Genomic DNA, 22,160 nt, shown 5'->3' on the forward strand with positions numbered 1-22,160 from the left:
CTTGTCCTTCCCTCCTCCCCCACCCCACCCGGGCTACCTTGTCTGTGTCTGGCTGGGAGAGCAACCTGAGGCAGAAGCCTTCAGCTTGCAGGACAGCAGAGTTGCAGCGGAAGTGGTGGAGCCATACACCATGCACTGGAGGCTAGGGCAAAATATGTTGATCTTCCCATTTAAAAAAATTCAGGTGACCTTTTCTTTGGACAGCTTTAGTGTCCTCATGTTTTACGGCAGGGCTCTGAAATTTGGCAGTGGGTGGCCTTTGTATCAAGAATGTGACTTCTGCTATCCCTGTGGAAATATGCTTAAATCTGGCCAAATTATAAACCTTTGAAAAATTGCTATTTGCACATGCTCAGTAGAGACTTTTTTGATTTTAGCAGCTAAAACCTTGCACAATTCTATCCTCACAGAGTATGCGTGAACCCCTCACAGTTTCTAATGCCTACCAGACTGCACATGTGCCAATGCCACAGAGCATCTGTTCATGCTTCCTCTAGCCCAGGATTACAAGGGCTGGACTCTCCTGGTAATGATTGCTCCCAGGTGCCTGGGGCTGAGCACCGGAATTGTGAGCAGGGCATCTGTCACTTCTGTGACCTCCCTGCTGGCACCCAGGCACTGTGGAGGAAGAAGCATCTAATTCAAATGCAGAGGCATAAAAGTTAGACAAGGTAGGATGGCAAGGAATAGATCTGGACAACGAATCTGATGAGACTGGGATTGGAAGGTGTGTGGTGTGGGGAGGAGGATGGGACTGGAAGCTGGGTGGGGAGGTTGGTACTGATTGGAAGGAGAGATTGGGACTGGGAGACTAGAACTGGTTTGGTAAGGAGACTGAGACTGGGAACTGGGGGATGAGGGGAAGGAAATTAGGAGTGGGAGATGGTGAGGGAAAGAGGGAGAAGTGGGACCTGGGAGCCAGTTAGCTGGAGGGGGGAGGGAGAGGGGAATGGGGCAAATACTGAGATTGGCTGAGGAGTTGAAGGGGAGACTAGGACTGACTGGAAAAAGAGAGAGGAACCAGTGTAAGGGGGGGAATGGGTGTAGGGGGGAAGACAGGTCTGACAATTACATTGGGCATAGGGGAAGAACTGGGATTGCTGGGCACGGAGTCTGGAATAAGGAGCTAAAGAGGGGGAGACTGGGACAAAAAGCCAGGCAGGAGTGGGGGGGAGGAGTCTAAGATTGAATGAGGAGCCCAGTGAGGGAGACAAGGACTGGGAGCCAGTGGGAGATAGTGGAGAGAAAAATTGGATGAGGACCTGGGAGGGAGGAACTGGGACTGGTCGGGTGGGGAGAATAGGATGAGAAGCCTGAGAAGGAGAGATTTGGACTGGGTAGGCAAGGAGAATGGGACTGGGACAAGAAGCTAGGAGAGGGAAGAGAGAGGACTGGGACAGGGAGAGGTTGGAGTTGACTTCCCCAATAGCCTCCACCCTGGATTTATGCAGAATTTTCTAGTTAGACCTCTCTCTCAGACCTAGATATGACATTTATTACTATAACTAACCAGAAATGGGATGGAGATATTTGTTCTATTATTGAAGGTTTGTGGTTTGGTTGGGGTTTTTCTCTGATTTTTGCCAAGAATTGTAGCTATGAGCTGTTCAAACTGTTTTTAAGAATGCACTTAGTTTAAAAGGGGAAGAAAGGAGAAGGGAGCTATGGAGAAGGCAAAAGGTGGGGTGGTTGGGGTGGTTCTAACTATGCTCTTTTGTGAGTCAAGATTGTGGGGGTGATGAGCTGAAGATGGCTGTGCTGGCTAGAGCACACTCTAAGATTTCTTAAAGGCCACAGTAATTGTAGGCCAAATTATTCCCATAGTTAATTTCAGAAGTTTTCTGCCTTAAATAGTAAATGTGTGGTAGGGCTCCTCTTCATTTTATTTTGTAGTGTGGTCAAGAAATGATCCAAGACCTGCCTATATTTATCCAGGTTGTCATTTAATTGATGAATTAATTCTGCAAAAGGTTCTACTATACGTTTTCCATTCTTATTACAAACCGGTGTTTTATTTTGGGTGACAGTGGATTACCCTGACAGATAGCTGTACCTGACTTGTGTTATCACTTTCTATATACATTTAATCACCAGAAAACACTATCATACTGCTTTTGGGTAAGCTGCAACTTCTTGTGTTCACAAAGTGACTCCTCTGATGTGAGAAGGGACAAGTTCTAATATGTTAGGATATACCCTGGCAGGTATGGATGGAATAGCGTTTGGAGACACTAGCAAGGCAGGAGAACTTTGGAAAGAACGAAGAACTCATCTTTATTAAGGTACAGTCTCTTCCTAGAAAATGCAAAAGTTGGATCTGTGCAATAAAACTAGTTCACAGTGATTGCATTTGGGAGAAGAAAGCAAAAAATTCACTCCAAAATTCTGAGTCAGTCCTGATGAATGGCAACTTTACATATCAGTTTTGCCTACCTGAAAAGTGTGTGTCCTAAAATTTCACAACTGTGATGACAACACTGTGCAAACAGGCTGCTAGGGTTTTTGCCATGTCTAACTCTCTGCTCAGGAAAGGACTAGACAGCTTTGTGGGTAAAACACCAGCACTTTGCTTACACTAGTGCTCCCACAGGTAAAACTTGAACCATTTAAACACTGGTGAGAAATTTTAGGGAGGAAAAGCCTATTGTAGACCTTGCAGATGTCACCAGCCTCCACTGATCAAATTTTGCCCTTGTGTGCATGTGCAAGTCATGCTGAATTAAATTAGTCGTGCTTGTGTGTCCAAGGGTAGAATTTGGCTTCTCTATAGAACAGCTGGATAGTGTGTCTATAAGTGACACATGCAACCTCCTAGCCAAATATTTCTCATAACTGTTCTACCACGGCCTGTGTCCACCATTGCCCTGAAAATATGGGGTGAGGGTAAAGTTGCAGGGTGTTTTATTACCAGTAAACACAACAATAAGCAATGCCTGGTCATTTAACAAGGAAGATACATGTATAAAGAAATGGCATAGTTGTTTAGAATTATATTTTGCAAAGAAAATTGTGTACATATGTGTAAATTAAGTGCAGTCCACAAATTCTTATCAAGGTGGTGTGATCGATGGTGTTGCAAAATTTGGATTCCCCTGACTGTACATTAGGGTCAGTCACTTATGATGGAAGTTGCACCTCTGTCATGTCTGGCACATGGCTTTTGTTAAGGTATTTCACATAATTCAGGGATCCAGTAGTAACGGCTCTAGGCTACACAAGAAGAAGACTAAATACACAGCTAAATGGAACTTTAAATATAGAATATGCCATCCAAATTCCAGGAGGCACCATAAGTTCTGGAAAGTCTGTAAGAGCTCCAAGAAGTCTCTTGATTCCCCTACCCACTTCCCCGGGGCAGAGATTTCCTGTACTTTACAATGCTTTTCACTTTGCATTTTTTGTTAAACCTCCCATGAATAAAGATGCAAGACATCTATGAGGAGACAAAATAGGTAACAGGTTCAAAACAAAAACATTTTATTAAACTATAAGTGCATGCACCTGCTACAGTGCTACAATCCATTAATCTTAAACATTACAATAAAGTCTATCCTGCAATCAGAAAGGAACTGTGTAGGTAGACCCTTGCATCTGTGTAGGGCTGCTCAGGCTTCAAAGGGGTCCTGTTCAAAAGTGTGTTTGCTTGGGGACCTTAGATAAATGAATATATGTATATCCTGTATTTCTCAAGCACATCTAAAAATCTATGCACTTTTGGCCCCAATCCAGCAAAGTATTTAAACATATGTTTAAAAGCTTTGCTGAACAGAGATATGCTGATGAATCAGAGTGTAGGAGACTTCCATATATATTTTTGGGAATAAAAATATTGGAGGGTGGGGGGGTGGAGAATTTTAAAAATGGGTAAAGTTTTTTTTCTTCTTCAAATTTGTTGTTTTGATTTCTTCATCACTAGATATGAACTGGATACTTTTTAACAGACCTTGGCACAGAATAGTAGTAGTTTTGGACTGCTCCTTCTTGGACACCAACCATGAAGCTGGTATGAAACTACTGTAATGAAAGAAAGGGTTTTGAGATGTAGTCTGACTAGTCATCACACTTCAGGATTTCACCCTAGGGTCTTGTCAACAACTGTCCTGCACCACATATGGCTACAGAGTGCCTGATTCTGATTTCACACCAGTTTTTATATTGCTATATCTCCATTGACTTCAATGAAGTTACTCTCGATTCAGACTGGGATCAGAATCAGGACCACAGGCTCTTTCAAATCCTTCCATCTTCATTCCAGGTTACTCTGCTGTACCCTATTATTTAATACTGATCATACTGATGTAGGGGAACTATATCTTGATTATTGCAATGTTATTGGAAATATGTTTTTACTATATTTTAATTTTATGATGGTAATCTGGAGTAATACCGTAGAGAGGCATTGTAAAGCCTTTATTCTATTTTTAATGAAACCCACAGCCTTTGTCAAATGAAAAAATCACCACTAAATGTCCATTAAAATTCTACCTAATGTATTAAAAAACCTTTATAGGTAAGTATGGAATTCAGTTATTAAGTGAAACTAATTTACAATTTTAGATCTCGTTTGTGAGTTTATGTAAAACACAAAAAGATGTTTCGCAACTGAAAATTGTTACCAGACATATTATTTAAAGACCCTTTAGTTAAATTAACTACCGCACTGTGTTATTTCCATTTTTGAGCCAGATAGGTTAGCTCTGTTGAAAACAATGGAGTGATGCTGACTTACACTGGATCAGACCCACAGAACCTGTTTTTAGGTATTACTTATGTGCCTATCATCATAGTATCTGTACTAATGGTTCCACTCCACCACTGATATTTGCTCTTTTGAAGTTTAGACGTTTCCTTTGACTTGCTTTAATGATGTCTTAAACGATTGAAAACACAGTTTCTCTTAAGGAGGTCAGTATATAACTAATTAAAAAAGGTGTGTGTTGCTTCTAAAAAGCTGTACAAATATGTTAGGAAAAGAACCTCACTTATAGTGACAGAAACTCAACAGTAATTGTTTCTCTACCAATTCCAGTAATAGATTCAGCTCAGCATCAAGTGCTCTATAAGATTAACATATGTAGGATTTCTCTAGAATACTTTCTATCACAGAAATGTTCATCAAACTCTACTTACTGCTCAATTTAACATATTGAAAAAAGAAGACAAAATAAATTTCCCAACTCCAGTTTCCAGGGCCTAAGAAAGTTCACACATAATCCCTTTACCATGAGCAGGTGAACTCCCAATGATGGCCAATCCTTTTCAATTACTTTATAAGTATTCTTGGGAGGTTATTTTGTCATTTCCCTCCCTGGATATAGATAAAAGGAAACGAAAAATATAAATGCATCTGACTCCGGGGCATTTTACAAGATTTCAACATTAAATTAGGAACCCGGAATCCACCTTTGAAGATTTAGAGTAGACCAAGAATTCAGGAAGATTTCTCAGTTCTGTAATTGACAGACATTGTTAATGTCCGATCTTCCCCTAATATGATCGAAGAAATATTTACCTGTTTCCACCGCAAGAAGATCGTGTAAGTTATCTCAGTGGGATACAGGTTTTTTTATGGTTTCAGGTTGCCCTGGGTAATTGGTAACCAGGGGGGAATGAATTTTCCTTTTCTGGGCTTTAAGATGAACTTATTGATCATGAAAGACTGATAACATTTCTGTTGTGTCCTAACCATGCAGTATTCAGTGTCGCCACATATAAGCCGAAGTTGGGGGAAGCGAAAGAAGAATATGGTGGAGACCGCTGGCAGGGCTGCAGAGGTTTGGCCGAAACTTTGCAGAGACCCAGGCCGAATGCCGTATTATGCTGTTAAAGGTAGTCTATGTCTCAGCTCAACCAAAGGCTTGGAGTCCTCTTTCACAGCAGCACACAATAGCTCTGAAATACACACCACCTAAAAATAAATATATTATCAGGAGGGAAAAGAAAACTTGTACAGTGAATGGGTGCCATGCTCCAAATAAAATAAGTGTGAGGACTTTACCCCTTCTTAACACAGAACAAAAAGTTTGCCTTCTGCCTGGTGGGTGAGCTCATTTTTATTCCTGTTGCTTTGCAGGGATCCTTCCCTGTTTAGCTTTGGGGTGTCGTATGCCTTCCAGCAAGGGGCGGAGGGTACAATTACAGATTCAGGGGAGTTTCTCTGCTCCCCTCCCCCGCCAAACGATAGCTGCATTAAATCACTGAATCGATCTGGTCGGCAAACAAACAAACACAATCCTCCCTCCAGGAACAAGAAAAGAAACCACCCGCTCTGCAAGGAAAGTGTACGGGGAAAGTGGGACTGGCCAGGAGGGGACAGGAAGACAAAGAGGACCCAGGTCTGGTTTAGCGCAGGGGGGATGGCAGGTTAATCGGCTTTCAGACGCGGGGGAAGGGGGCCGAGCGAGCTGAAGAGGAAACCACGAGGCTGCAGGAAAAGGGGAACGAAAGAGGGAAAGTTTAATAAAGCGGAGCAGGCGACGGCGCGGGCAGCGCGAGCGGCAGCCTCTGCGGCTGGTGAGGCTAAAGCGACCCCTGCCTCCGCGGAGTCGCCGCCTCGCCTGGCGACTCCAATCCGCCGCCTCCCGCTCCGCCCTGCGGAGTCCGGGTTTTGCGGGCGACCGGAGCTGTATTTCCAGGGCTGTCCATGGCTCGGTGCTGTTGGCTCTCTCTCCGTCTGATCAGCCCAGGCTGTGCGGGGCTCCCTACGGGATCAGAGCGCTCCCCCGCCGGGACTCCACTCCTCACATCCTCCTGCTGGGACTCAGCTACATTTCCAGCCAAGCCTGGCTTTATTATGTGTGTCTGCACTGCAGCCCCAGCAGCAAGATCAGGAGGAGGAAAAGGAGCCAGGACAAAGAAAAGAGAGGGAGGCTGGCGAGAGCTAAAGAAAATAAAAACCCAGGGCAGCAGCAGCAGCAGCAATGAAGGCAGGAGCAGTGCCACCTTCCAGCGAATAACACATGGAGGCAGCTAGCAGCCCCTGCATCGATGCAAAGAAACACTTACCTTGTTTTCAGAAGTGCATTTGTGCAGGAGGAGGAGGAGGCGGACAGAAACCCGGACGGCTGCAAGGCAGAGGGAAGGAGCCAGCCTGCAAGCGACATTAGCTTTTAAAAAGGGGGAGGGGGGACTGGGGTGGAAGGGGAAAGACAAGAGATCTGCTCCCCTCTCTCCTAAAAATAAGACTCCTCGCCCTTCTCTTGAAATCATTTGCAAGAGAGCCGGAAAGAGTAGGAAATTTAACAAAAACAAAAAGGAAAGGAAAGAAAGGCGGGGGGCTGATTGGAGTCAGGGCAGGGTTTAAAAAAAATTGCAACAAGGTTGCACCCTAGAGCGCCTCTCATATTTTTAGTCACTTTAATTCTCCTAACGCCTATCCCTCCCCCCCCAGTAATCCGCTCTAATTGCTCTGTGCAAATGTTTTTTATTGTGAAAGTCTGAACTGGGCTAAAAACTGCAGGGCGCTTGCAAACTTTAAAGAAAACAAAAAAAGCCGAGTGGGGGAGCGGGCTGGGCTTGGTTTGTGTTTTTATTATTTGCACATTTAGGAAAAAAATTGCAACTGTTGCGCGTATGATTTTTTTGTGGAGGGGGGGCGGAGGGGGCAGACGCTAGGTGCCCAAGGGGTGGAAAGAGGAGCTGAAGTTGCCGCATTGCAACAGGCAAAGAAGTCAGAAATCAAATAATCGATCTTGCTGCTGCTGCTGCTTCGCCTGGTAGAGCCGAGCAGACAAAGTTTCGAGGGGCGAGGAGAGGGCAGAGGCACCGAGAGCGAGGGGGGAGCGGGCAGGGAGGCAGAGACCCGCAGGACGAGCCGAGGAGCCTGGACATGTCCAGAAGGAAGCAAGCCAAGCCCCGCTCGGTGAAAGGTAAGCGCGCCGGTCGCTGCCTGGCCCAGGCTCTGCGTGCGCCCGTCTCTCGCCCTGGCCCCCGGTGGAGCCGTGCTGAGCGGCTCCGCTCGCCGCTGGCTCCGGCTGATGGCTCCCGCCGCCGCCTGGGTGCGGGAAGCGGCCGCCTCAGCGCCAGCCTCCGCCGCGTGACCAATCAGGGGTTGGGGCCAAGCTTGGCGGGGATTGCGAATCCCCCCAACAAAATGCCGCCGCCTGGCTGGTGGCTTGGGGCCTGGGCGGCGGCTTAGGCGGCTCGGAGCCTGGGGCTCGCCAGTAGGACCCCCCCGGGCGTCCGCCGTCTCCCCGCGGTCGGCACCAGGGCTGGAGTTACCCGCGGGGCTGGGGGGGGGGGTCTCTCCAGCCCGCCGCTCCCTCTGAAGTGCCCCCCCCCACCCCGGGCCCGACGCCACCTGAGCGCTGGGGCGGGGGATTAGCCCCACTGGCCCAGCGAGCATCCGCCCCCCCCAGCCCCCGTTTCTCAGCGCCTGTCACTGGCCGAGGATGAGCAAAGTGCCTCCCCAGCGCACACTTCGCATGTGTGTCCTCTTGATCATTGCAACCCCCCCCCCCAGCCCCTAACACAAATCGCATCCTCGTGCAACCCAAAAATCACCCCTCACAAGTGGCCACCGAGTGCCCCCAGCCCCGCTTCACAAGGCCAGGGCTGCCTGGCAAAATTCCGTTGACCCCCCCTTTCCACAGCTCAGCAATGTTTGTTTGGGCAGGCCAGGAAAACACCGCTTTTATAAACCATCCCAGTAAAGTTCAGGTGAGTAGTAGGTCTTGTGGCTGAGCTGAGCTAAGTCTTCCTGACAAGTTTGCCAGGCTTTGTGGAGAAGGGCCTCCCAGGTCCCCCATGGTCTGGATTACAGGGGGTCTCCCTTTTCTGTTTCCATCCTCTGCTAATGTTAAAGTAAGGAAGCATTGCCTCAGCTTAGTGACTGGTTTGTGCACTGGCTGGTGGGTATGCTCTCAGACTTGAGAAAGGGGTTTCCCACAGTATGAAAACCTCCTTTTACTTCCTATTTGAAACTGTAAATAGGGGGAGGGGATCATCTGAATTATTTCCCCTGTATGTGGAGAGGAAAGGTTCTTCCATGATTTTCCATCATCCATTTTAGGGGCTTAGTTGGCCCTGGCACACCAGGAGCTGAATGTCCCTTGCAGCCCATGGCCACTGGAACAATAGAGGGTCAGTGAACATGTTGCTATCCCCAATATTTTGCAGTCCTTTGCAATTGCCTGCTCTGTGTGTGTATGGCAGAGCTGGCCTTCTCTTTGGGGCTAATTCTCCCCCTCCCCCCCCCATTTATCTTTTAGAAAGATAGTAACCTCACACTCAAGAGTATACGGTTTGCTGCTCTGTTTCTATAATGGCTGCCAGACTATGCCACTTTCTCCCCTTACCCCTATTGCTGCCATGTAAGACTTGTGGGTGAAGTTCTGTGGTCTGCAGTGTGCAGGAGGAGACTAGACAATCATGATGGTCCCTTCTGGCATTAAAGTCTATGAATGTAGGCATAGTTAGAGAGAGTGGCATAGGTTGGTTTCTGTTAGGGTAACAAAGTGGTTGATCAGGGAAGCATCTCAGACAGTATCTGTGAATTCCCACATGGAATCTGTGTGTCATGGCAGAGTGGATTTCCTGTGACTCTGATTTTTGTGTACCTTTTAGTCACATGTCTCTTGTTGAGTCTTTATGGCTGGTATGAAAAGGTTGAAAACAGACCCACAAAGTTGGCTCCAGTGTCAGTAGGCATGAATTGGGGTGTGGTGAAGTTTTCCTTGTTTTAAAATATTTTTTTGAAAATTGTTTGAGCTCTGAGTATTGCTGAGAATCCATGTTATATATCCTAACAAGTTATTTTTCCCAGTGTTTTGAATACAGTGGATAGATATGTTATATCATGTCCATGTGATTATCTTATTCCCTTTTATGACATGTGGTTATGATGTTATGGACCTGAAGCCAGAAGTTATCAAGATGCAGCTAGATAACTATTGTGGAAATGTTAATTGGAGAATATATTAAAACAGAATTACCATGGTGATGGATGAGAAATAAACCAAAGATAGATACAATCAAATATTTTATAAGCACACACATTTCACTAATTTAACAAGCTATTATAGAATTTCCATGTCAGAGGGTGCTCTTGCAAAATAATTTGGAGAGATGAATAAAAAGTTTATAATTTAGCATATTCCAGTCTTGCTGTCTCTTGGTGTCAGAGCTTGTAGTTTGAAAATTATGCTTGTGGGGAAAAATAGCATCTTGGCAGGTAGGTGAAATTAATGTTTCTGTCCAATTAGGAACAGTCTATGATTCACCTGTTTCCTCTGTTTACTGTACAGTACACTTAAGGGTGATCAAAGAAAGGAAGCATTAAAATCCATTACTTCAATAGTCAAATAGTGTCACACAGAATTTAAATCTAAGATGGATAAGTCATGAGGAACTGCAGAGACAATAGTCAGATTTAGAGTTGGGTACACTGAAGTAGAATGTGATATTTTAAAATAGAAGTGAAAGGTTAAATTTTACAAATAAATTCATCCCACATAGTCATTCTTTAGGGCATAATAAAGTATTTAAACATTTACAGTTAAGAGTTACTTAAAAATCGGATATTTATCACTTCAAGAAAACAGCTGTCTACAAAATGTACAAATAAAGGCCAAGGCCCAGAATACCTATGTGCTGTCGTGTGTGTGAACTGCATTCTTTTTGAGTTTTCAGTAAATTGATGTGACAATGCAGCAGTGATTTTAGAATACTTGCTAGTCAAAGCCATTGAAAGGTTAGGATAACATTTGGCTAACATTTTACTCTCTCATACAAAGTAGAAGTACTTAATCAGAAACTGAGTGGTCTGGATGCTTTTTAATGGAACAAAAACTTTTAAGTGTTCATTATTTAATAACTTTTAGATGTAGAAAATACATTCATTTAATCATAGTGGTAATTAAGAAGTGAACTAACTTGATGCATTTAAGAGGTACTGCATGTGAAATACTGTTCCATGATATTAGCTTTTGTTTTGAGATCCTCTCCCAATTTTGTTTTTATTTAATCCTTGCTCTCAGCTGTATATTATGTTATTGTAAAAGTAAGACTTCCACCTTTAAACAAAAAGCTGGAATGTGTTTCTTACAGACTAACAGTATTTTAGCCTCTGCTGTGTGTCACTTTAACAGTATGGTATTGTGGACCTCCAAAATTCAGGACAATCTCCTGTAGATGCAGCTCTTCTGTATTGGTATATGAAGTGTTACAGACCATAGAAGGAAAAACGGAGAGAAGTATAACTATTTCTAGTGCATGTTCTGAAAATGGTATTTGAAACAAGAAGAATCACACTATGAAAAAATCATACAGGCCTCAGGTCATGACTTCCCTTGAAAAGGGGGACCCCATTTGGTGGATAGGCCTCTGGAAGTTCAAAATATTTTGTTCTGTGATAAAGTACCACATGTATTGTACAGGAAATAGTTAAGTGGCATTGAAAAACCATATTAGTTTGAAAAGCTAATTTAACAATAACCCTTTTTATTTAATAAAATTACACATTTGCCATTTATTTTTAATTTGTTTTCTACTTCATCATTTTTTGTGTGTGGCAGTCTTCACCACAAGGCATTATTGTTTTACTTTGCTAATTTTGACCTCAATCTTGGTACAGTTGGCACCATTATTTGCAATGGTATTTTTTAATTGAATATTTTAATATTCAGTATAAAGTATTTTCCATCCCTTCTAAAGCATAAATATCTAGAAATATATTTACAACGAGTTTTTATAGAAGCTAAGTTTTGCATACCTTTCTAATGACTAGGAATGTTTTTTCCAGTCCAGCATAAACTGGCTGTAAATTACACTTTCTAATATTAATTGACTAATGTGCAGTCTGAAGAATATCTTGATTAATGGTAGAAATGTTGTGTGAATCTGTGTACGTTGCAATTCATAACTCTGTACACACATGGTCCTAACTCATATGTATGAGAGAGAAATTCTTCCTTCTCTTTTACTCATACATATCTTTGGCTTTTAAAAAGTCCATCACATACATCTTGTAGTCTAGGTAGTTGGCAACCCAGTAAATTGCCACAGTACACGTTTCTATGGAAATAATTGAGATGTAATAAATAAAGGCACTGTGAGGTCACAAGTTTCCCAATTCAACTTAGAAGGAAAACAAGTATAAATTATATAGATCTATGCATAGCATTTATTACTTCTTCAAATAGTTCTCTTTTCTGTATATTTATTTCACATTATATAACAGCTTTTGTATTTAGTAACCACTGTTGAGATTTGTGCATCCATTTCCATGCAAAAAGCTTAAGTACTAAAATGGGATAACTGTGCCTGTGATGTAAGGGAGATTTTTATGCGTAAAATGCAGGTTGACCGCATATTAACAGTGAAAGGTGCACAATCTTTGTCATTACAGTAACAAACTAATTTGACAGAGGTAACAAATGTTGACAAGTTCTTAATTTTAAATTATAAATTATATAGAATGAAGATTTGTATAACAACTGGATGACATAACAACCCTGCACTTGTTCTGTAACACTAGGTCTCTGGTTCAGTATAATAAAAAGTTGCAATAATTACTGTATTAGTAACCATCCATTTAGATTGGTAGCTGTGGAATTTTACCTGATGTGGAATTTAAGATCTGAAATTAAATACATTGATTAGTTTTAAACATTAATTTGAATGGGAAAATTTAAAAGAATCCAACCTTACAGTTGATTGATGGAGAGAACATTCTACTTAATTTAAGTGAAGCTGACTCAAGAGAGGGTCAGGCTAGCATAAAAGAAAGTGATATGCTGAGTCCTTGGCAACTTATAACATAATTATGTCATTTATAGTCTACATGCTGTGTTAACAGTTACAAAGTTGTAAGATGAATGGCTACCCTAAAGATTTTTTTTCTGTCTTAACTGTGTACTTGCAGACAGCCAAAAAAAAATTTCTCCAAAAGTGAACAAAATCCTTTTTTTGTCAAGTTGTCAATAATATGTTTTGTCAATGACATTTATAGTTAATATTTGTAAAGAGGAGATGTATATTATTCAGATTAATTCAAATCAATTGAATGTGAACCTCAGACCCATAATGAAATTGTGAACATCACAATGCACCATTAATTTCTTTGATAGATGTGATCTTTAATAAGTTAAAAGGAAATATCTTTAGAAGTTTTTCTTATACCAAACTTTACAGAGGTGTTGTATTCTAAAGCTGCCATTTGACTGACAGTGATAATTATTAATGGTTTCTGTTGAATCCTATATTAAATAATAGCTTATGATACAGCTTACTTATGTTTGAGAACCAATTAAATAAGGGAGCATGTGAGATACTGGGCTCCTGGTAATAGAACCACAGGTTCAAGGTTCTATGTAATTTAATTGAAGAATTACTTGAATACAGTTTGTGGGAACTACATTCATATTGGCACAAGGTTTTAAACGTCAGATGCACTTTGGTTGCTGAATTTGACGGTTCTGCAAATTGCTGTCAGATTGCAATGGTATTTTGTTCATAAACATGCTAGTCAGTAATCAAACTGTTTTGCAAAAAGGATGCACTAATTAAGTCTAGATTTGTTATCCTACTTGAAGTTGCAGAATTGCTGTCATATTTTTTTGCTTTCAGTTGGCAAAAAATGCTGATAGAAACTTTTGGTTCACAGCATACCTGCCTCATTTGTGTCAGTCAAAAAAAACAAGGTTGCTCTGTACTTCATTATATGCAAAGTAAATAAAAATACTTCAGCCGTTTTCTAGGCTCCAATTAGTTGATTGTTATGAATGATCTTCTTTAAAGGAATGCTGTTTTACCTATCCGCTCATACAAAGGTTTGATTTTTAATGTTTTGTGAAAAGGATTCTCTTTGTCTTGATTGATGTCAAGAATAAAAGCGTGATGGTAATATCCCTTTGAAAGCTATTGTATTGTCAGCTCTGGCTGACAGCAGGAGGCCCTCCTAGTGCTATAGATTAGCGCTGTGAAAACACTGACATTTTCTTTGTTATATTGCTGTTGTTCTGCTTGCAAAGTCAATTATACAATGTCGGAGCTCCGTTACAGAGTTGACTGTGGAAGTAACAATGTCTTTCATACGTGTCTTAAAGATATAATTTTCTTTTTTTCCCAGCTGATATAGAAGAACTTGACAGTAGTGGAACAGTACATTCTTCAAATTAAATTTTGACAAGTATAATCATGACTGCCAAATACAAGAAACTTGTGTGATTATCCTTTAATTTTACAGTTCATTCAAGTTTCAGTGGATTCTTATTGATACAGTGAAGGCAGAAGCTAAAATAGATAAAACTCATCTCAAGTAAGATTTCACTCTTGATTGTTCTGTACCAAGCATAGCATTTTTGGGATTTAGCATCATTGAAGATGATACTGGTTCATTGTGCTGTTGATACCATGAGAACATTTGAATCCATGCAGTATGTTGAGCATGGACCTTTAGATTTTAGCCTATGTAGTAGTTCTTAAATTTGCATGTATAGTTTGTTATAAGAGTCCAGTGAGGTTTCCCATGAGCTCCAAAAGTCTTTCTTTTTTCTTTTTTTCCCCTCTCCCACAGTCTAGTTTCCGGGGAAGATCTCCGTATTGTTTAACGGGCTTACTGATTGGAACTCAAGTCTTGTATGGCAAAAACCTTTTAATTGTGAGCTGGTCTCACTGGTTCTAGTAGATATAACTATTAAATGTAAGGAAAAATTGAAAAATGTAGGACGGGTGAAGTGAAGGGCTTAAACAAAAATTGGCAGCAGATAGAAATCTAATGCTTTTAGTCATGTTTCATCTAATTTTAACCACTGGAAAATAACGTTACAAGGCAATAGATGCTAGCAGAGAATGCTTATTGTTTCTTCTCTTGTGTATATACTTATATACTTGGGTAAAATCAGAGCAGCATAAAGAACATCATTCATTACTGAATTGCCACAAATGACAAATAACCATCAGAAAGCCCTTGTTAGGAATGTTAATTGTGGGATTTCTAAATTACTATTATAAACTAATAGAATAACAAAAGATTCCACAGTTACCAGTAATTTGTAAGGATTTATTTTGTTTTTCTTCAATAATTGAAAATTAATGTCTTGAAATGAAAGCAGATGTTCATGCCATTCTCTGAACTAGGTATAAAAATGATGATGTTTTGCAGATGTGTTAAAGTTGTGTAAATACAAACTGCCTTACCCTAGACTGGGTTTTAGTTTGGCTCTATCGATTGATTAGTGCCAACAAAACTTTTATTTTAAAGCTATTTGAGTAACTAGATTGAAATCATTTCAGTATGAAAAATGCATGGGATGACATCCAGGGATCAATAATTACAATGAACATTTACAAAACATAACTTGTTTGTGGGTCAGTAAATGACAATAGTTTATTCATATACTAGGGTTTACCTTTAGTTTGCTTTTAATAAATATACAGTGTTTACATAGGTATTTTTACAAGACTAGTTTAATCTCTTATTTTCAGTTTGTAGGGTCAAGCTCTTGGTGCTCCACAGCACTTCAAAAATATGAAACCCACCATTTGATTTTAAAAAAATTGGATACATTTACCCTCATGCATAATCCCAAACTACGTATTCTGGCTAGACTCTTAGCAAATTATCCCCCAGAACAAAAGATATTAACCAACCATACTAATTGAATTGCCTTATGAATTCTAAATCAGCCCCTTGATCTAGCCCATCAACTCATAAATGCTACCTCCCAAAAATGCCCAAAAAAGATGGCTGCTACGGTGTTTCATAGAATCCTAATAAATATACTTTAGTAATGAATTGTTAGTAATATGAGACCTATTTACATCTCTCTTCTTTTAAATATTGGATGACAAATGGGGTGAGACTGCCTTTTTGGGGGGGATTTTTTTAATGAGAATTTAGGTTTGTGGATTAGTGAAGTGAGAATTAGCAAGGATCTACTATACTGTGTAAATATATTCAATATAATTTTGGAGTCTAGAACCAAAGCCTTGGGCTACATTTGTACTTTGTGCAGCTTCTTTCATGAAGTTGGTTTGTAAACGTCGAAAACCAGGTTAGTAGGCTTCTTAAAGGAAAGAAAAATGTCAGTTTTAAGGACTACATCTCATTGTCTACACCTGAATATATTGTTTATAGTACTGAATAGTGGTGGTTTGCCAGAGCCATTTTATGGAGTGGGCTAAAGCGGAGGTTCTCAACCTTTTTTCTTTCTGAGCCCCCCACTATAAAAACTCCATGGTCCACCTGTTCCACAACAACAGTTTTCTACATATAAAAGCCAGGGCTGGTTTTAAGGGGTAGCAAGCAGGGCAGTTGCCCAGGGCCCCATGCCACAGCTAAGATGCTCAGGCTTCTGCTTCAGCCCCAGGTGGCGGGCTCAGGCCCCCAGGCTTCAGCCCTGCACAGCAGGGCTTAGGCTTTCTTCCCTGGGCCCCAGCAAGTCTAACACTGGTTCTGCTTGGCAGACGCCCTGAATCCTACTTGCAGACCCCCAGGGGGCCCTGGACCACTGATTGCGAACCACTGTTCTAAAAGAAGGATATTAAGATATTAAAATATCTCTTCGATTGAAAAAAAATCACAAAACAGACATAAGCTTACAGAAATTTTAGTAGTATTTTTGAAATATTTGTATGGGGGACTAGATGTGGCTGAAAGCTAATCAATACCATTTGGGACATATTTAAAAGGATAGCTGCAGTCCAATGAATTGGTGTATGTTGTTAGATTTCCACTATATGACTACTTTTCTATATATTGTTGCTGTACCAGTCTGCATCTAAACTACTTCATTTTGTTGTTAGCATTTGCTTAGAAACAAAGGCTTTTTGCTTTCTATCAACAGACTAAGCAACAGAACAATGTGGAGTGCTTGCAGATGCCACTTGTTAATCATATGCAGTGCATTTATTAATTTTTTCTTTTCCCTCTTGGATATATTAAGTCAACTTTTTAGCTTTTTATGTAATTGAAATTTACCCTTTTGTTACCTGGGCATGAATTATTTTTGAAATGTTGTCATTACCCGCCCTGCTGTGAGGTTTATCTCTTCTGTTCGTCCTAATTAAATAAAACATACTGTTGTTCACCAATCTCATGTTGAACTGAATTACCTGCCTCAAGGCTTATAGATGGTCATTGGGCTTGCTTGTTTCAGTGGCAGGCATTGACTAACACATTTACTTTTAGATTTTCATTTCAAAGGGATCAGTTTGTGTTGTGTGACAGGTGAATGGTGAATGCTTTACAGAACTTTAAGAGCTGTGCAAACAGTAAAGGACCTATTGCTACATATGTAGAATGGAAAGTAGAAATGCAACCCAGCCTTTGTGATAGAAGAGAGCTTCCATTATTGGAAAAACACAAGTAGTCCTAGTATTTCTGTTAAGTACTGTAAAGGGTTAATTGATCTTACTTTTCTTGGTATGTGGCCCCTTTTAGAACCCACTCTACCTCCCAGGCTCTGACAGGACAACTTTTGTGGAGTTGATCCTCTCAGACCCAATATTTTCTCCTTGCTAGATCAGAAACTGAACAGTTAATTCTTTCTTCTTTATTGTAACTGTTGTGCCTAGAAACCATAGTCATGGACGAGGACCCCATTGTGCTAGGCACTGTACAAACATAGAACAAAAAGACTTCTGTTACCTTTTTCTGTAGCTGAAACCTGGTAAATAATGCTCTTCTTCAGAATAGTAACAGTCAGTATTTCTCCAAGCAGAGTAATTAGATTTAATTTTGATAAAACAAATACATCTTTTGCTTTCTTTAAAGACACAATAGAGAAAAATACATATATAGAGAAAAATAATTTGTTTAAATGCACTGTATGGATGCTGTGGAAAACGTAATGCTCACTAGTGAATTTACTAATGATCTCTTACGATTATAAAGGTAAAGTTAAATGGTTACTGTGTTACAGTTTGGCATTTATGATTCATGTTACACCTTCCAGAGGTTTGGTCAAATGTAGCCCACTTCTGCTTTCCAGATTTTTTTTTTTGTTTTAAATACAAAGTTCTTTTGTTCCTGTTGTAATATGCACGTTTTGTGAAAATCCTTGAACATTATTCTTATCCTTCTCCAACCCCCTGACTAGAAAAATGTCCCTTGTTTTTACCTCCACCATGAAAATATATCCCTCTGTTGGATACCCACAGGTTTAACCACCCAGTTCATTGGATCCACAAAAGCTGTTGTTATTTCTTGTGCGAAAGAATTTCTCCACAGATCTTTGAGATCAGTGGGCAATACTCCAGAGAGAATCCAGCAGGGCTGGTCTAGGTTGGTTCTTGATGCCACCTTTTGCATGTTTCTTGATTTCCTCACTTGTCTTAGGCCTGGTCTACACTAAAAAGTTAGGTTGACCCAGGTGTGTTGCTCAGGAGTGTGAAAAATCCACACCCCTGAGCGGCATAGGTAAGCTGACTGGAATCCCAGTGTAGACAGCACCACCTCTTGAGAAGATGGATTACCTATGCCCATGGCAGAACCCCACCTTTGGCGTAGGTAGTGTTTACAACAAAGCACTACAGCAGTACCGCTGTAGTGTTTCGAGTATAGACAAGCCTTTAGATCAGTGATTTCTACGTTAATGTTCAGATAGATTAGTCTTGCTTTCAGTGTGGTGAACTGAGTGTGGAAGGTCTCTTGTTAAGATAGAATCACTACATAATACCTTGAAATCCAGTGACTTTGGGGGGGAGTGGAGGAGGGAAGATGAAGCCCTGCACTGGGAGAGCACTTATTGCCTTCTCCTGCTCTTTTTGAAGTTAATGGAAGTTTTCTCATTGACTTTCACTTGGAGCAAGATTGGATCCCTAAAATACATAGTAAAAGTCTGATCCTGTTCCTGTTGAAATTAATGGCAAAAGTTGCATTGACATAAGTGGTGCTGCAACAGACCTAGCAGTCTTGCAGGGTGAAATCTTAATCTCATTGTAGTCAGTGAGAGTTTTGTTGTTGACTTCAAGGGGGTCAGTCTTTCACCCTCAGTGTTGTTTACATCAGAAATGAGAGCTCAAGTGAGCTTCAGATATCCATTGATAATACTCACTGAGCACCCAACACAACAGAGAACATCTCTTCTTCTTTCATCTGCCCATTTTGTCAGGTCACTTATAAGGCCTTGTCTACACTACAGTTTTGTCAACAAAAGTTATGTCGACACTAAAAAAGCACTATCATAAAAATCAGTATTGCATGTTCACACTCACTCCCTCTGTCAGCAGAGTGCGTCCACACTTGGGGCACTAGCATCGACAGTGTGAGTAGTGCATTATGGGTATCTATCCAACGGTCCAGCTCAACACCTTCTGCCGCTAGTTTTCATGGGAAGGCTGAGCAGATCGCGGCACATCTTGTGACCGGGCTCAATGTCCCTTGATGCCTTGCTTTCTGTCCCAGAATTCCGTGGGCTTTTAAAGCTTTCTTTTGTGGCATTTTTCAATGGCCCATGTTTGCTGTGCACATATGACATCTGATAACTGTCATGAAGACATCGCAAATGGCAGTGCAGTTTATCATGAAGTTTCTAACTGAAGAAGACTCCCAGCTGTCTGCCATGCTACATGATATGGATAGGAGCAACTTAAGATTGCTTTTGGCATTCATGGAACAGGTGCAGAGGATGGACTGTCGCATTTGGGCTTGGGAAACAAGCACTGAATGGTGGGATCATATCATCATGCAGGTGTGGGATGACGAGCAGTGGCTACAGAACTTTCGGATGTGGAAAGCCCCCTTCCTGGAACTGTGTGCGGAGCTTGCCCCAGCACTACGGCGCAAAGACACCAGAATGAGAGCTGCCCTATTGGTAGAGAAGTGCATGGCAATCGCTATGTGGAAGCTGGCGACTCCAGACTGCTACCAGTCAGTCGTGAATCAATTTGGAGTCGGGAAGTCGACCATTGGGGCTGCGTTAATGCAAGTGTGCAGGGCAATTAATCGCATCCTGCTACAAAGGACCGTGCCTCTGGGAAATGTGCGTGAAATAGTGGACGGCTTTGCAGAAATGGGTTTCCCTAACTGTGGAGGGGATATAGATGGCACGCGTACTCCAATTTGGCACCAGATCACTTTGCAAGAGAGTACATAAATAGGAAGGGGTACTTCTCCATAGTGTTGCAGGCACTTGTGGGTCACTGTGGGCGTTTCACTGATATCAGTGCGGGATGGTGTGGGAAAGTGCATGATGCATACATCTACAAGTGGGGACTTCCTTTCCATACTAGAAGATTACAGTGGGGAATGTTGAAATGTCCATAGTGATCCTGGGAGACCTGGCATACCCCTTACACCCATGGCTCATGAAACCTTACACAGGAAACCTGGACAGCAGTAAGGAGCAGTTCAACAACAGACTGATTAAGTACCGGATGACCATGGAATGTGCCGTTGGTAGATTAAAGGCACACTGGTGATGCCTTTATGGCTAGTTAGACCTCAATGAGGATAATATTCCTACGGTCATAGCTGCGTGTTGTACGTTGCATAATCTCTGTGAAGCTAAGGGTGAAAGCTTTGCTCAGGGGTGGAGTGTTGAGGTAGACTGCTTGGCTGCTGATTTTGAGCAGACAGATACCACGGCTATTAGAGGGGCCCAGAGGGAGGCAATTCAAATCAGGGAGGCTTTGAGGCAACTCCCTGAAAATGAGAACTGGTAATGTATATCTGGTAATGTATATGTGATTGGTGCTGCAATGTTACGTTACATGTTGTTTTGCTAGGAAGCAATGATGACATTTGGGGTCTTACATTTCAGTAAGCAAGTGATTAAACTGCCTGTGCATATATTGGTAGTGCTTGCTATCTCAGTTTGTAGGAAACAAATAAAGGTGAGGTACCATTCAAAAACTTTGCTTTTATTGCACAAGAAACTGCACACGCGCACACACCCAAGGATGCTTGGTGGGAAAGGAAGAGGGAGCACCCCACATGGGGAAAAGATCACATACTCTGTGAGGGTCGTGATGCAGCCAACTAGGGGGAAAAAATAATAAAATTCTCCCACACTTTTCCACAGGCGGGGGTCATTGTACTAGATGGCTCATTGCTGAGGGTAAGTAGGGAAGCGAGGGTACATCCACTATATGCTTGTGGCTTCCATCTTGGTCCCTGTGCTGCTTGCCTGTGTGATGCTTTGGTCCCTGCACAAGTGATTGCCGAATGGCGCGGGGAAGTTTCTTACAGTGGGGGAAGGAACAAAGCAGCTATACCAAGGAACCTTCGGCGGAGGATTACGGAGTACCGCCTGGAAACTTTCTTAGAGATCTCTCTGGAGGATTCCCGTGAGATCTTGGCGTGCATCAACACCCTGTACTGCCGTACTGATTAGTTACACAGGGAAATGTGCAGCTCACAGAAGTGCAGCCAGCTTTGTACATTTCTATGCCCTGAACCCACCTCCGCACTACATAAACCACAGCCACTTACTCAGCATCTCCTCTCCTGCTTCTTGCTCACCAGAGAACAACTGCTGAGCCTGGCACAGCTCCGGAGTCTTGAACAGTTCCTGGCTGCCTGCCCCACTGAGCAACCCCACTGGGAGCTCCACATTGTCGTCGAACTCCACCTCTTCATCAATGATTTCATCCTCTGGGTTGGGGCCTCTTTCCGCCACCTCCAGGTCCGCTGAAGTATCCACGGGGCTCTTGGCGGTGGAGGTGGGGTCACCACCGAGGATGGTGTCCAGCTCCTTATAGAACCAGCAGGTCTTAGATGCAGCACCGGAGCGATGGTTTGCCTCCCTCTCCTTCTGATACGGCTGCCTCAGCTCCTTTATCTTCACTCTGCACTGCACTGTGTCTTGATCATAGCTCTTTTTGCACAAGCTTTGAGAAATCTGCCCATAGGTATCAAAATTCCTACGGCTCAAGCGTTGCTGAGACTGCACTGCCTCCTCTCGCCATATACTGAGCAGATCCAGCAGCTCCTCAGTGGTCCAAGTGGGAGAGCGTTTGCTGTGATAATCTCCCATGTTCACCTGGGAAGATACGATGAGACCTCTCCACACCGAGCAAACAGGAAATGGAATTTCAAAAATCTCCAGGGCTTCTAAGGGGGAGGGGCAGATGGGTGTTTACCTGGCTGCAGGGCAGTGGAGTTCAAACTGCTGACCAAAGCGGTCATGTTGGGCATTTTGGGACACCTCCTGGAGGCCAATTAAAGCGATAAAATCCATTGGCACTCAGTGGACCAAAATTTTGCGCAAAAAGTC

At 42.1% G+C, this 22,160-nt stretch overlaps 1 protein-coding gene across 11 annotated transcripts in view; it reads left to right on the forward strand.

Annotated features, from left to right (window-relative positions):
- Positions 1-7,615: 7,615 nt before the first annotated feature.
- ZNF423 (zinc finger protein 423) overlaps positions 7,616-22,160 on the forward strand; it is a 324,425-nt gene continuing 309,880 nt past the window's right edge. For 3 of the 11 annotated variants that reach the window (XM_084644433.1, XM_084644432.1, XM_084644435.1), the window contains exon 1: positions 7,620-7,868. In XM_084644433.1, the coding sequence (XP_084500559.1) occupies positions 7,829-7,868 (40 nt within the window). In that variant the 5' untranslated portion in view covers positions 7,620-7,828. Of the gene's footprint in view, positions 7,869-22,160 lie in introns of all 11 variants that reach the window. The other 8 variants (XM_084644434.1, XM_084644436.1, XM_084644438.1 and 5 more) reach the window with 6 other exon arrangements.

The sequence above is a fragment of the Lepidochelys olivacea genome (assembly GCF_965140295.1).
Source record: "Lepidochelys olivacea isolate rLepOli2 genome assembly, chromosome: 12".
NCBI lineage: Eukaryota > Metazoa > Chordata > Testudines > Cheloniidae > Lepidochelys > Lepidochelys olivacea.